Source organism: Apostichopus japonicus, chromosome 11 (genome assembly GCF_037975245.1).
Source record: "Apostichopus japonicus isolate 1M-3 chromosome 11, ASM3797524v1, whole genome shotgun sequence".
In the NCBI taxonomy this organism is placed as follows: domain Eukaryota; kingdom Metazoa; phylum Echinodermata; class Holothuroidea; order Aspidochirotida; family Stichopodidae; genus Apostichopus; species Apostichopus japonicus.
The window spans coordinates 15539537-15554728 of record NC_092571.1 but is presented as its reverse complement, the minus strand read 5'-3'; the positions used below and the strand labels follow the sequence as shown (position 1 = coordinate 15554728).

The window sequence follows — 15192 nt, the reverse complement described above, 5'->3', positions numbered from 1 at the left end:
TGCATCGATTCAGTTGACATTCATAACACATTCTTTCCAAGTTATTCCCATTACTTGCAGTATTTCATTGATCTGTACTTACTTTGTTTGCATACTCACCTGTGACAAGCTTACCTGTCTCCTCACAACATTAGTACTATCAATCTACCATATCTAGAGTGAAGTGATAAACATTTTAGCACTGTCCACCCTTCAGCGAAGGTGCTGACCAAGTGACAGGTAAGTGAGAAATCAACGATAACGCCGGACCTACCTTCAATCAATCTCGAGAAAGTCCCGGAATTTACAGGGTTTGGACAATTTACAACAACGATCTGAAAAATCTGTCTCCTGAAAACATTTAGCATCGATCCTAAGAAGATCAGTCATTACCAGTCTATGACCCTCCTTCTCCGTCTCAAGAAGATAATTTATGCAAACATTTGAAAATTTTTAATTACAGGTACTGCAGAAAGGAAAAGTATCATGATGTCTATGAAGTATTTTGGAGACTGGTTCAGTTATATTTTACAGTGTGCATTTACTGTTATTTCCTGTTATTTTATCGCAATGCATTTTCGCATGTAAAGCTATGTATGATCTAGGTCTCCAATCTCAACAGTAAATGAAAAGATATGAAAGTTTGAAAAGCTTCAAATTACTAGTTGGTAGGAAATTCCGGATTTTGGTAAGCTTTAAGTAGGATATTATTAAGTAGAGGTCCTGGCACATCTTCACTACCCTCTGATATTCTATAGCGAAACCACTTCATTAAAGTATGTAAAACTGATACACTCTTCCATTTTAAACATAAAATAAAAAATGGAAATGTTGAAATTACTAAGTACCCATGATGGACAGTTTTAAGTAGTATATATGCAGTAGAGGTTCCAGCATGTCTTTCCCCTCCCCCCCCCCCCCACCTCAAACAGACAAACAAATTATGAAAGGTTAGCACTGAAAAAGGTTGAAACAACAGAAGAAGGAAATCACTCATGCTGGATATCTATATATAGCATTCTGAGTGCAGATAAGTTTGGCATTCCATTATTCTACCGTTATTTCTGTATATAAACGGTTTTAGTTTTCATTACACATGATCAAGTTTCTGTCTTACATGTTGTATTACAAAAACTATGAGTAGATTAAACAAAAAGTAAACAATAATTAATGCTAAGTAGTAATTAAAAGAGGTCTAATGGCCCTGGAAAATATTATATCACGACATGATATTGAAAGTAAAATTAAATCCTGATAAGATGTTTACAAGTATTACATACTTCGTCTTCTTTTTATCCTATGACACGGCCTTTCATTTATTTTAACCCTGATCAAAAGTACAGCTCAAATAATCAACGGGAACAACTTCTGAACTGAAAGTGTGGAACAATTCAAGTTTAAAATGTTAGCTAAAGGTAGATAGGTGGGTAGGCAACATCGTAAGTACTGTAAGCAAAACTGTCAGTGGCAAATTATCAGTGCTGGAAAACAAAAAATCTTTTCCAGGGCCCTCAAAATTCACCCCGTCTACTGGCTGGATGCCAGTGGATTTTGTATCTAATATTTAAGCCCTGTAGAAGTGCTTTATCATCTTCAGATATTATTATTGTTCTTCCATAAAAAATTTGTCGCTTATAACAACTTTCAAAACAACTATGTTGTAGACATGCAGACTCACCTATTCTTTGTCCCCAATATTAAACGAAATACGATGTTATATAACTAGGAAGACACACTTAGCATGATACAGATACACAGACAGATATATATATATAACATATACAGAGGCATGCAGTTGAGTGATCATAACACAGGCTTAAAATAAGCATTTATGGGTAGCTATCCTTGAACCTTGGGAAGACATCTGATAAAACAAGAACATGGTAACTACACAGAAGCCTAAGTTGCAAAAATACAGGCAGGCAGCGGTGGCCTCCAGATGGAATGGTCTTATTTCTGGGGATATTGAATAACTGACGAATAAATAAAGAGTGAAAGCAGATGAAAATTTTTGGGGCATAGGAGGGAGGCAAGGAAGGAGATGGCCTTTCACATGGTCAGCAGTCTAGGCTGGTCTTGAAAGAGTATTAATTACATTGCTGCTCCATGTGAAAAATTTTAAGTTACATCCAGTTTTATGGGGGGGGGGGGATTTTGATTTTCAAGGTCTGATTAGGTAAATTATGTAAGTTTTTCTTGTAGATTTTCTACGGAAAACACTGACATGACTAGAGGAGAGTCAGGGGAAGCTCCAGCCACAGGCCTGGCATCAATTAAGAGGCCAAGACAAATATGGTATGAAGAATATATAGTGTTCTCATTTTCATAATGCTACGAAAAAGTGATACGTACAGTAGCACAATGGTAAAACAATGATGAGAATATTTTCTCACACTCTCTTTGCAAAATTTATCAAATGTAGCCTACATATGCCTCAGCATGCACCATTTAACTTTTTAATTTTTTGGGGTGGGGGGGAGATGAACCCCAGTAACCCTCCTGCTTGGGAATTAGAGCCACCCCATTCAACCCCCCCCCCACTTTTAAATTTCCTTGGATCCTCGCCTGCAGCTTCATTGGCAGAATAGGTCGCTAAGGGTGTACCATGCTAAAAAGATGAATGTATCTTCTTTTGTTTTGTTTTGTTTTGTTTTCTACACAGGAACCAGAAAGGAATTTTATAAGTGACAAAGATTCGGAGGCTTCAAAACTGTTACACAAAATTTGAACGCTAAAAATGATTCCCTGTATGGCTCTGACTACATGTACAAGTATTCAGTATGAGTACAAATATATTCATACTGGGTACAATTGTACTCGATCTTACACTACTACCGTACAATACATTACAATACAAGGAAGACACAATACAATGCATACAAGAACAAGTACATGAGGTGGAGTACAATTCATGTACAGGCAACAGGGGTTTCCTGGGATTTCTCATGTGAGAGGCGGTATTAAACTGGTTTGTTACACTGGAGGAGGGTTTGAGCATACCTCATAATCACCATCAAGGAAATGCTACGTTAAAATAGGCAGAAGAACTTATCCTTGTTGCTATAATTTAGTGTTCACAGCCAAATTTTCATTGTCACATGATGATGGCATGGATTCAAAAAGTAGGATTGCAATCATTGCATTGTTTATTTCCTTCACTGAAACGGTGAGTCAGGCGCTGTTGATTATTATTTTTTGCGAGTTGGTCGCATATAACTGGGGGGGGGAGTGGCCACCTCAGAATGAACACCGGGGGGGGACCCTGGGCGACAATGTTATGAATAAGAATATAAGAATAAAGTTCAGACTCACTCACTACAAGTCTGTGTGAATGTATTCAGTACTTTTGATGAATCCTTAAAATAGAACAAATCTATTCATGACATCACAGAAAGACAAGACAATGGAAGTCTTATCATCCTTTGTATACTCTGTATACCAAAAGCTGTAGTGCAGTATTAAACTTACAATAGAAGAAGGAATCGCTTTCAATTCGATAAGAATGCCCTTGAGTTTACATAGAACTGTACACTGTGACCTTGTTATTTCTGTCTATTGTAGAGAATACAATACAGTACACTATAGCACAATAAACAAGGCTGTGAGAACAACTAATATTCCCTAGAATGTAAAGACTAAGAGAGCTAGTTTAAACTTCCCACACAAGTCCTTCCTCTTTATATACTACTCTAAACGAAGACTAGCATCGATTCTTTTTAAATTACCGGTAGGACTGTGCCAATTTTAAGGGATATTCCGATGGCTGAAAGTTCATTTTGTTTACCTAACTGGCTGGATATTTTTCACATATTTAGCTTAAAACCACATCCCTATTTATGCCACTTTGGTTTCCTGTAAGGGAAAAAACATGGAGTCACTCTTACCGACCTGGCAAAACTGTGAGGGGGACTGTGGATTGCAGAGTCGGCGATGACTATAACGCAGATTGCAGAAGTCTGTAATTGCTATTAGGGTTAGATTCGTCCAACACGGCAGCATACAGAAATGTTGTACTCAAAGCCGAAGCCAAAGTGCATTTATCAGGTCACACATCCGGAGTCTATGCATGCTAAATTCTTCAATACCGCCCTCATTACCTTTCGAGAAACATTTCACACTTTATCTTTGATTGTATCATGGTTTCACAAAACAGGGCAAAGGGCTCTCCGGAATAAAACACTAACATGTATAGACATACCAATGGCTGTGTGTATTTAGTCTGCTTTTGGTAAATTCCCCAAACCTTACCTGGTTTGTGAAAAAGCACGAAAGCAAATGAAAGATCACTATACAGGAAGAGATCAAAGTGAGAAACTCTAATGTCAATAGAACAAACTTAACATACGCAAACAGCATAAGTAAGGAGGATAGGCCCACGCTAGTGTACGGGCCTAGCCTCCTTCAGGAACAGTGTTCACGAGGCAGCTAAAAACGAACAAAAAATCCAGAAAGAAGAAGACTTATATATCAAAACAGTTAAAAGTGAGAAACATTCTAACAGATGCACAAATGGTGAATCCAAAGCGATAAAAATATGTAAGATTAGAAGGATTGATGAAGATAATCAAAAGCAATGCTGTACCTAGAGGAGGGCAATTACGGGAGGGAGATGGCCATACATGCACACAAAGAATTGCCAGATGCTAGAGCGAGGTAAATACGGTAATGCACAGGTTATATGAGGTGAGGGGAGTACGTGCTGTGAATCCTTGAAATTTGAATGGATGCATAACATGACATCACACAATGAGATGACCAATTGAACTTTTATCATCTTTTGTCTACTATGTACACACATAGCCATGTCGGTAAATTACAATAGAAAAGGAGAATCTCCCTTTATAAGAATGCTTTATGTTTATAGTACTGTGTATACACACTTTATGACTTGTTCCTTCTTTATGGTTGAGAATACAAACTAAACTACACATATACAATGTATTGTAAAGTTGTGTCTATTTATAAACTATTCACTGAAATATGAAGAATAGTCTGTAAACTCGCCAAGTTTTCCCCCTAATACTTCCCCAAAGAGGGTCTTAACTTGATTCAGTTAAATTTATGAGTAAAGGCTAAAGATACTTGAAACTGAAATGGTTCGTCGGATACTGTATTTTGGAAAATCACCAAGAAACAAAACCTGTGTTAAACTTTTGTATAGACTTGGTTTTGCACATATTGTTCTTTGTAACAAGTACTAATAATGGCCAAGATCAAAAATGGTTTCACAGTACTGCAAAGATTTTTGCAACTGGGCCATTTGCATAGCACTTTTATTGCATACAACTGTGCATGGCACTTTCCATCATACGCTTGATATGTTTACCATAAAAAACCATTCCCTGCCACATCTACCATTTCCCAAGATTAACTATAAAGGTCCTTAAAACATTTAAATTTCAAAGTTAACCAAAATGGACATTAAACATGGTACAAGAGACATCTCACATTTAAAATGCTAATGAGCTATCATCACATCCATCCACCGAAGAGAACTAATCAATCAGAATTGAGACGGTGGTAATGTCGTTTTGACGACAAAAAATTCTATAGAGACGTTGACCACATCTATGGAAGATTAACATATGAGATGACAACACTATTTCAAATGTTGATAACATTGATCATTGAAGATTAAAACTGGGAATGATACCTCTTCAAAAATAAGATCTACATGAAAGAACATAAACTGTTATGATATAAGTACTATTGCAATGTTCATCAAATCTATGGAGGTTTTCACTCGGAGATGACAACACTGTTTCCATAAACCCTTAGAATGTAATTCCTGTAATGTCCATCATATCAACACAGGCACTTACTGCAAGATGACATCACTGTTTCCATAAACCCTTATTATGTAAGTTTTGACCATGTATATTAGGGCAATGTTCAAATCAATGGATGGTTTACTAAGAGATTTATGACCAAACAAATTTTATCCATAAACTCTTAGGATATAAAACTAATACAATAAAGATCAAATATCTACACATGTAAATTTTACTGAGAGATGCATAGCAACACTGTCGAAATGTTAAAACCAAGCTATGAAGTTCAATGTTTACTTCAATGGCGTTTCAAAGCTTTGCCCGCGACCGATGACGATAACAAACTGCAGACTATGTAGGTCAGGATCAGCCATTACTTAGCGGGATGCTCCTCATTTAGAACAGAGACAGGAAGTGACCATCCAGTTGGTTTCCCTTACGATAACACCTCACCTTTTCTTTATTTTTTTTAATTTTCCATGTTTTACTTGGAGCCATGACTGAACACAATCCAACCATTCAGAAGGTCTGAACGACTCTCCCTAGTACAGTGACAGTACACTGACTCACTGATCATCAAGCCCGTATTCAATAACACCATGTGCCACATACAGTGCTGTATAGATATCTTATACAGTGCTGTATGTGGCACAAGGAGGTGTCCAGGGATTCACAACATAAAAGTTGTATATCTGAAGAGTGCAACTCAAAATCTTCAGAATTTTCTTAAAAAATGACAATTATGCTCTATAGAATCTATGTGTTCTGGAAGATATCCAAACAAAAGCCTTTAATTTAAACACAATATTTAACACTCTGGAACTAAGTGAACATATCAGTGTCTATATATATTTATATATAAATTTGAACTCCAGATTCTGTCTGTTAAAATCTGTGTGACACTTAATCTACTTCTTGGCAAGACTACGTAATGCGATCCATCTTTTCAATCTGCTGCTCCAACACGTTGGAATAGATTGCCAATTCGTGTTTGATCCTGCACTTCTTTTATTGGTTTTAAATCCCGTCTTAAGACTCACCATTCTGAGCAAGCTTTTGTTTGTAAATTTACTGCTGTATTCATCTTACATGCTTTGTCCTTTGAATTTTTAGTGTCTCTCCTAACGTTTAAAATCTTGTTTCTGGTCGTTTGATTACCTTTTACCTTATTTGGTAGTTTTTGTTCTGATTAAATCAGCCTAAAATATTAACCCAAGTTACAACAACAACCGCAATGTATGGGTGTCTATACATGTGCATAAAATATAGGACACAATTTGTAAAAGATGTGAACTTAGAAATCTGTTTTGGAACCTGGAAATGAGCCATCTATTGACATTAATCACTTTTCACTCAGACTGATTCACTCATGAATGAACAATACAAACAAGAGTGATAATGTCATGAGGAAACAGGTGAGCAGCATAAATCTAAAACTCATGCATCAGCAACTTGTGCAGAATTGAACCATCAAGAAGTCGAACTTACTCTGGAAGTGACAATAGGAGCATTTATGCAGAAATAATTCTATCTACAATTGGACAGGTTGTGAGGGTATTACAAAAGGTGCATTTATGCAGAAATACTGTATACTTATAAACTTTTATTCTAGAGGTGTGTAGATGTGTGTAAAATACATCAAAAAGAGTTGCAAAGGATTTTGAAATTAGCAATCTACCATAAACTGTTAAAGATGGGAGAGAATCTCATTGTACAATATTTCACCGATTACTTGACCTGATTCCCTTGGCACAAGATATCGACAACAAACTTCAACCAATGAGATTACACTGTATACTAAACTACATAATAACATATTTGGCCAGGACACTCACAAGAAAAACCTACCAGTGACACTAACATTAACAATGAAGCTGTATGCAGGTTGTTAATTATAACCCTCATCACTCGATGCATTTACCAAAAAATTCTTAGAAATGAAAAATTAAAGGTCCGTCCATATTGCATTTCATTTGGAATGTTCAGCATTCCATTGTCACTTATATTCATTTACATATCAGCAACTAGCGATTGATGAAAGAGAGATTACTGTGATGAAATTTTAACTGGGCGAACGCTAATGAACGAGTAATTGACCTCTTCGTAAAAATTGACAATTTTGTTGGCCCAAACAAGTATTCATGCACACCTAAATAATAGACTAGACATTAGGCCTTCGATATAATCCACTGTATGTTCCCATTTTAACATGTTGTTCAAATTGACCAATCAGTGTGGGCATTTTCTGTCCCGTCCAATTCGTGATTGACAACACATTACAGCATAGTCAGTCATTGCCGAATCTGAGCTTGGAATTTCCGTAAACTAATGATGGTTTTAGTCATGATTTTTTCTCTCTTAATATTGTCAAGTTTGTACAGTTAAGTTTCAATTTAAATTTTAAGTGGTTTAATTGCTACTTGGAAAGCCGATAAGTGTTGCTAAATAAACAGATTTTCAACACAATATGCATTATATGATGATCATATAGGACTATAATGCACTGTATTGTGTACATATATATGAATGTATATCGTTCGCACACTGGTACAGTATATGGCACTGTCAGTAATCCAGAAATTACTCAGATCAGAGGCAACCCGACATGACCTTTATGCATATAATAGTGAGAACATTTACAGGCCTGCGTGGCATATCTTTGGATAATTAGCTATTTTGCTGATGAAAATGTTCTATAGTGATCAAGACACCCACCCTTTAAGGATTACCCGTTCAGACTTGTTACTATGCCTCTAGAGATACATTGCATAAATTTTGGATAAGTATCATATTACAATGCATATTTGTGTGGTGAAGTCATGCAAACTTTATTTTTCTACAGGGTCTGTTTTACTCAGACAAGGCTATTATGAAATATATTACTATTTTCAGTTTCAGTTTTTGATTTAGCATTATGACTCACAATGAAACTTTTGTTTACCCCCCCCCCCCCCCCTTAAAACATTTGGCTAGAAATTCTTTATGTCCCGAGTGTCCCATGTTGAATGGCACGTATAATATTAACACTCTGCCGTTGCTTTGTCTGTTAGTTACTGTAGTAAGGAGTAGAGAAACGAGGAACAAAGTGAGAGAAACAATGGAGACTGACTAATCCAGTGTCTGATATTTCAATACCAGGGTTTCGTTTTGAACAGAATATTGGAGGTTTTGAGGAATAAACCAAGTTGGGCAGTGTTAATATGATCTGACAGTGAAACTTACATTTAAAACTGCACACTGATAAATTAATGTAACTTTCATCGTCTTCAGGGAAGGGAAGCTCACAGGGTAAATCTTGGTTGTCGGAGAAGATGCTTGATCTCAGACAACCACATGACTTTGTCACTGTCTCTTTCCATAAGTGTTGTGTGTGTGTGTGTGTGTCAGTGTGTGTGTGTCCAGCATCCTATACCAACATTGCACTCCGACGCTGACCTTACATCCTTTATCCCTACAGAGTGTTGACATTGTCCTCATTTGCCAAAGTAATGTTTATATATGAATAATAGTAGGATGTCATCTCCAACTAGTTCACTATTAAAGTAGTCTCCGGATGGTGAAACGTGCCAACTGTTATAGGCTACTGTAGGGTAGAGTAGATGGGAGTACATGCACAGAAAGAAGTCTATCCCCCAAAAACAAAAACAAAACAAAAATGGAAAATGGCTAATATGTTTACATTGTAGGAGAGATGTGTAGGTTTGGTGAAATGAACACCAGCTTTTGGGGCTAGTAAAAATACCGTTTTGGTGGACCATATGCCTACCATTATTCCACTAAGTTTGTTTAATTTTGATTATTTTAATCTCCAATGTGTTGGCATGTGATATCAATATATCATTTAACCTACTGCATTTGGTGGTATATAGTTTACGATGCATTCTTAATTTGACATTAAACGACTACTGCATTCGTCTGCCTTCAAAGCTGATTTTGGTCGTCAGAAAAGGAATTATTTTGTTTTCTGATGGAGGACTGGAGGACCCCTAAAAATTTACCCTGTAAAAGTAAATGTCATCTTTACTAGTGTTCAACCAATTATGCATAACAGAAAATACCGATTAGCGATCATTTTTTTCATAATCGTACCGATTCCGATTATTTGAAAATGAGAAAATATCCCGTCTATACGAAATCGGCAATAAAGTTTGACAGAAACAATTATTGTTGTGATTTTCCCCAGTTTCCTTTTGCTTCGTTGTTATACAATGCTCTAAGGTATCATTTTGTATGAACCAAATTACCTCTGGAGTTTCTCGGAAAGAAAAAAAATTTTAAATTTCCAAAATACGGAAATATGACATCCTACCTAGTCAGCACTGTGCTAAGCGAATGGCCTAACCACCTCGACGGGAATGTAACCTGTTAACGGCTTGAAATGGGTTAAGAATAGTTACTCAAAATATCCATCTCAAAAAGTATCTCAGACAAACCATCCATCTTCAATCTTTACCAAAGTGTAAATTTTAATGACATTTTGCCTTCATTCCGACATTATTTTGTACTTATTTTCAGTATTATACCGTTTATGAACAAATAGAAATGTTACGAATTTGAAGTTAAACATACCTATTCGTTACCTATTTAACTCCATTCAGGTTCAATTAGAAAATGTAAGCTTAGGCCAATCAAACTGAAAAGCAAATTTTACCATCATATCTTGTTTAAATTTACTCTAAAATGTAATACCAGATTGATGTAAAGAAATAATAACAACTAGAAACTACTCCAATATAAAATATAACATTCCCTCTTTAAGACATATCACTTACAGTACCTTCCAAACAAATGCCGATTTCCAGCAAATTGAAAGTTGTAAACTAAGCTACGCATTTTTTTTTTTTTTTTTGGCAAACCGATGGTTAGGCTACATTTCCCATTGACTTAGTGTGGTTGTTAGGCTAACATGTGGTCGAAGATTGCAGTTTCCGTGGATATTTTTATTTTTTATTTGCGACACAACTAGAGCGAATAAACAGATGGCAAGGTTAGATTTCCATGCAGTTGACTTAGTGTGAAGTAAGGCTACCATGTGGTCGGAGATTTGGGAGGATTTTAGGTTATTTTCGCTGGTACTGAAATTGCTTCGTGCAGGCCGTAATTTGCCACAGGAACTTCCCGGTGATTGTGCGCGACCCTCTCGCACTGCTTCAAATTTGATGCGAGATGTGAAACTGTTTGCGCGATTCGCACTGCAACTGCAAATCCTAGCTAAAGCAAATGCATGTCACAATTAATTTTACACAGACACCTGATATAACAAGGGCGATTTTCTTATATTTCTTTTTTCTTTTTCGCACTCGTAATTGTGCTTTAGGAGGTCTGTTTAGCACTTGCGAGGGCGAATCGCCCGTCGCCCCCGCTTATTTCCGACCCTGTCCAGTACATTCGTTAATTCGCGAAATTGGTATTGCTGCTATGCTTACTGTGCCAAGAAATATGAAGTCACTAACCACGAGGGAAGCAAAATCGGCGACCCTGGCAGCCTAATTTGATGAAAGTATACACTGTGAAAGACGTATAGAGGATGTCTTATTTTAATATTTCGTAGTAAAAAAACAAACCTAATACATCAGTTGATATTTTCAACTCCCATATGTTTTTGAATAATGATATTTTCACCTTCCATATGTTTTTGAATAATCGGTATCACATAACTGGTATTCCACGTAATTTTTAACGATTCCGATTATGTTCCGATTATGCAATATTCGTACCGATTCCGATTAGGTTAATCGGTTGAACAATAATCTTTACACAAATTACAGACACTGTCCAGATATCAGCCCCAGGGGAAAAACACAATCGCATCGACTTCATACGCAAGATGCAAAAAGCTGTCCAGATTGATAAAAAACCTTACCCAAAATATTAGATTTTCAAAGATTTCATGCCAATAAAGTTGACACATTAGTTTTCAATTTTATGCATTATCCTGCACTATGATTATTAATTATTTAGCTTTCTCCTTGGTGGCAGAGAAAGCTATCCTGGATATTCGGGCAGAAATTTTTATTAAGCAGACTCTTTAATTTTAATGTTTTTTGACTGCTAACATTTCAGACTGTAGAAGGGCTAGGAAAAAGCACCACAAAACTTGCATAAAACCGTTGTCAAGGCAATTCAGACAGGTAGATCTTAAATCTGGCAAGTTCCCAAGTTTCTCATCGTTCTTGACATAACCCTGACACATTCGTTCATGTTACAAAGAACTACATTGTCGTATGACAGTTTCCTGTTCCGAGTTCATTGGACAATCAGTGTGAAATGAAGTGACTTTTGCAACCTTCGTGGGAATTTTGTGTGGCAGATTGTTTGCTTAAACAGTTTTCCAGGAATGAACCCCATAATAATGGCTTCAGTCAAGCGAGACTGGTAAAACCGTCTGCCAAAATCAATGTTTGCTTAATTAAAGGCAGACCTGAGACTGACTTGTGTATGACAGGGATCATAATCGCACAATGAGCTGTCTAGTCTAGGCCGGCTTGCAAATATCGAACAGACCATACACACGATGGACAATGCATTTAATACAAAGGCTGCCCCTGTAAACTTTGTATTTGTGTGTAGGCTTGTACCAGTTATGCGAATGTTCATTTTAGGAGTTCATATGCATGAATATATATCGATACACAGTATATCGATATCCTGGAAATTCTGGGTACATCAATATACCGACACTGTGTTGAATGATCGTAAAATGATAACAATAGATAACAGCACTGAAGATATTCCTTTGCCAAGTTGGTGAAATGTTTTATGTTATTTTTTTGGGGGGGGGGGACACATATGTGTGACCGCAGAAATGTAAGGGGAAAATAAGAGGCGGTGAAAAAACAAACAAACAGAAATCTGCATTTCCGTGGAAACACCCAACGTCTGTTAAAGGCCCCTGGAGGGCATCTAACAAAATATGTTATTTTTTTTTTTTCATTTCTTTGGATGGCTGAATATTTGTCTAATTTAGTATTAAATAATACTGCATTCAGATATTAATAATTCATGAATTTTCATTTCCTCATTCAACTGATTTCCTGATTCCTAATAAAGGTACTCACCGAGAACACCTGAGTAAACCAAACATTTGTTTAAAGGAGACACAACCACTAACATAATTATTGGCCAAACAGCTTAAGAAAAACTTTATTCCATTAATGGGAGATATGACAGATTTAATGTTTCTTCACCCACAAGGCTGAAGACTTGATCAAGTATAAATATGACATCATCATAACACCATGTGCATGAATTTTGTGTTTGTTTTCCTTTATTTTATTATATGAAAACGTCTCGGCAAAGTAAAAGGTTTCCGATCCTAGAGGCACTAGGACATCAAAGATTTACAAAATGATAGTGTCCAGATATTTAAATTAGGATATCACAGGAACGGAACAGGAAGTTTTCTTAGATGTTTGGCAGAGTTATTCTCCACAACAATTTTTGTCATATAAGCCAAAGAATGATTGTTGGGTTCATGCCCCCTTTTAGACAGCCAGCTACCAAGGTCGCTTATATCGACTACGGCTAAACCAAACAACATTACTGTGGTATCATGGACAGTAAAATGTGACATCATATTTTATTAACAGTTTGACATAACATTTCCAGTCAACCTCTAGGCAAAGGAAAAAAAATAAGGAAAAACAATTTGTAACTAATTAAATATATAAATAATATAACAAAATATTTTTCAGCTGTTCAGGGCATCACTGGTAACTGTCACTATCTCTATTACGCAGGTTTAATGACGTTATTTCGGATTTTGTCTCATCTCAAAGTAAATATCGCCAGACATATTAATTGACGGTTAATTAAGATTACTTACCTGGTAGGATATCATGACGTGAGTCACTTTATCTTCGCCCGTGCGGACAGATAAGACGTAGTCGCCAGGATTGCTATAGCTCTCTCGGACCAGGTAGCTACCATTTTTGGCATTCTCAGCTTTCAGAACCCGTTCGGCTTCTTTGCCGATTAATGGACCATGGAACCATCTGTTTACAGACAGAAAATCAATGTCTTTGAAGCACATCTGCAATTTCTTTGATTCAGTTAAGAAAACCACATTAAGAATGAAAGAACCAAGCTATAGGGGTCCCCCCCAAAAAATAAATCAAACTTTTGCATTTTGGTTTGCAAAGTTCAAAAGATGCCAAAAATATCATTGAAAGATGTTAAATATGGATAGGATTGCTCCATCCTGAATACCTGTTGGAAGAATTATCGAACTCACCTTTCGTTAGTTGGGTCGGCTGAATTCAACGGATACTTCAGCTCGATAATCTGTCCATTTTTCTCCCGGAGCTTGTTTCCTCTTTCTGTGAAATGTTGGATTAATTCAGCGAGTGTCGCAAACTTCTCTCCTCCGTATAGGTCAAAGTAATCTCCAGTATTCTGGATCTTGATGTGAGTCACCTGTCCCGACCTCCTGCAAAGAGTGAAATGATCATGTAACCTTTGACCTCTGACCTCTAGAGTGCTCTGACAGTGCCACAAAGGTTCATCTGAAAGGTCACTACGACCTCCATGCAGACGTGTAATGACTCGACGACCTGAGTTCATTTACATAACAAATTGATATATCTACAAAAGTACAAAATGAAATTCAAAAGTTCAAAAGAAACATATTCTACATTGAAGGACATTGGTTCAACGTAAATTAGTCAATGTTTACCTGACAGACAATGTGAAATCTCCTGGGTTGCTTTGACTTGGACGACACAGAAAACTTCCATCGTAGCCTCTGTCCAAAAGTAACTGCTCCGCATCAATTCCTGCAATATTTGGGTGGAACCATCTGAAAGAAGGAACAAGAAAATATATATAAAATTTCGTCTCCCACGAAAGAAGAAGACATAATACTTCTCTCGTTGGACTGTTGTTATCTTCTAAGATTAGGGTTTGCAGTAAAAAAAACTCCAGTTACTTCATCAAACTGAGCACCAATGCTAAAAAAAAGTTAAATTGTTATGAATATAATTAGCAAAATATAAAGGTTAAAAACATACAATGTAATCAGTAAGTTTTATTGTTTCATCAGAATATACAATACAGTACAGAATACAGTATCCATACAGAATACTTTTATATACAGAATACAGTATCCATACAGAATATACTGTAGTATCCATACAGAATATAGTATCCATACAGAATATTGTATCCATACAGAATCCTGTGATATACAGAATACAGTATCCATACAGAATACAGTATCCCTATACAATACAGAACCATACAGAATACAGCATCCAAACAACTCGTATACAGAATACAGTATCGATACAGAAAACTGTATACAGAATATAGTATACATACAGAATACAGTACCCATACAGAATACAGTACCCATACAGAATACAGTATCCATACAGAATACTGTGTACATACAGAACACAGAATCCATATAGAAAACTGCAGAATATAGTATCCATACAAAATA

The 15192-nt window shown here is 36.4% G+C and overlaps 1 protein-coding gene across 3 annotated transcripts in view; it reads right to left on the bottom strand.

Moving 5' to 3' along the window:
* LOC139976050 (tyrosine-protein phosphatase non-receptor type 11-like) overlaps positions 1–15192 on the bottom strand; it is a 63136-nt gene that overhangs the window by 35652 nt on the left and 12292 nt on the right. For all 3 annotated transcript variants that reach the window (XR_011795983.1, XM_071984452.1, XM_071984451.1), the window contains exons 2-4: positions 14425–14547; positions 13984–14178; positions 13576–13744 (exon numbers count right to left, since the gene is read on the bottom strand). Coding sequence is in view for 2 of the 3 variants with exons in the window: in XM_071984452.1 (XP_071840553.1) it covers positions 13576–13744; positions 13984–14178; positions 14425–14547 (487 nt within the window). In the remaining variant the exon portion in view is untranslated. The remainder of the gene's footprint in view (positions 1–13575; positions 13745–13983; positions 14179–14424; positions 14548–15192) is intronic.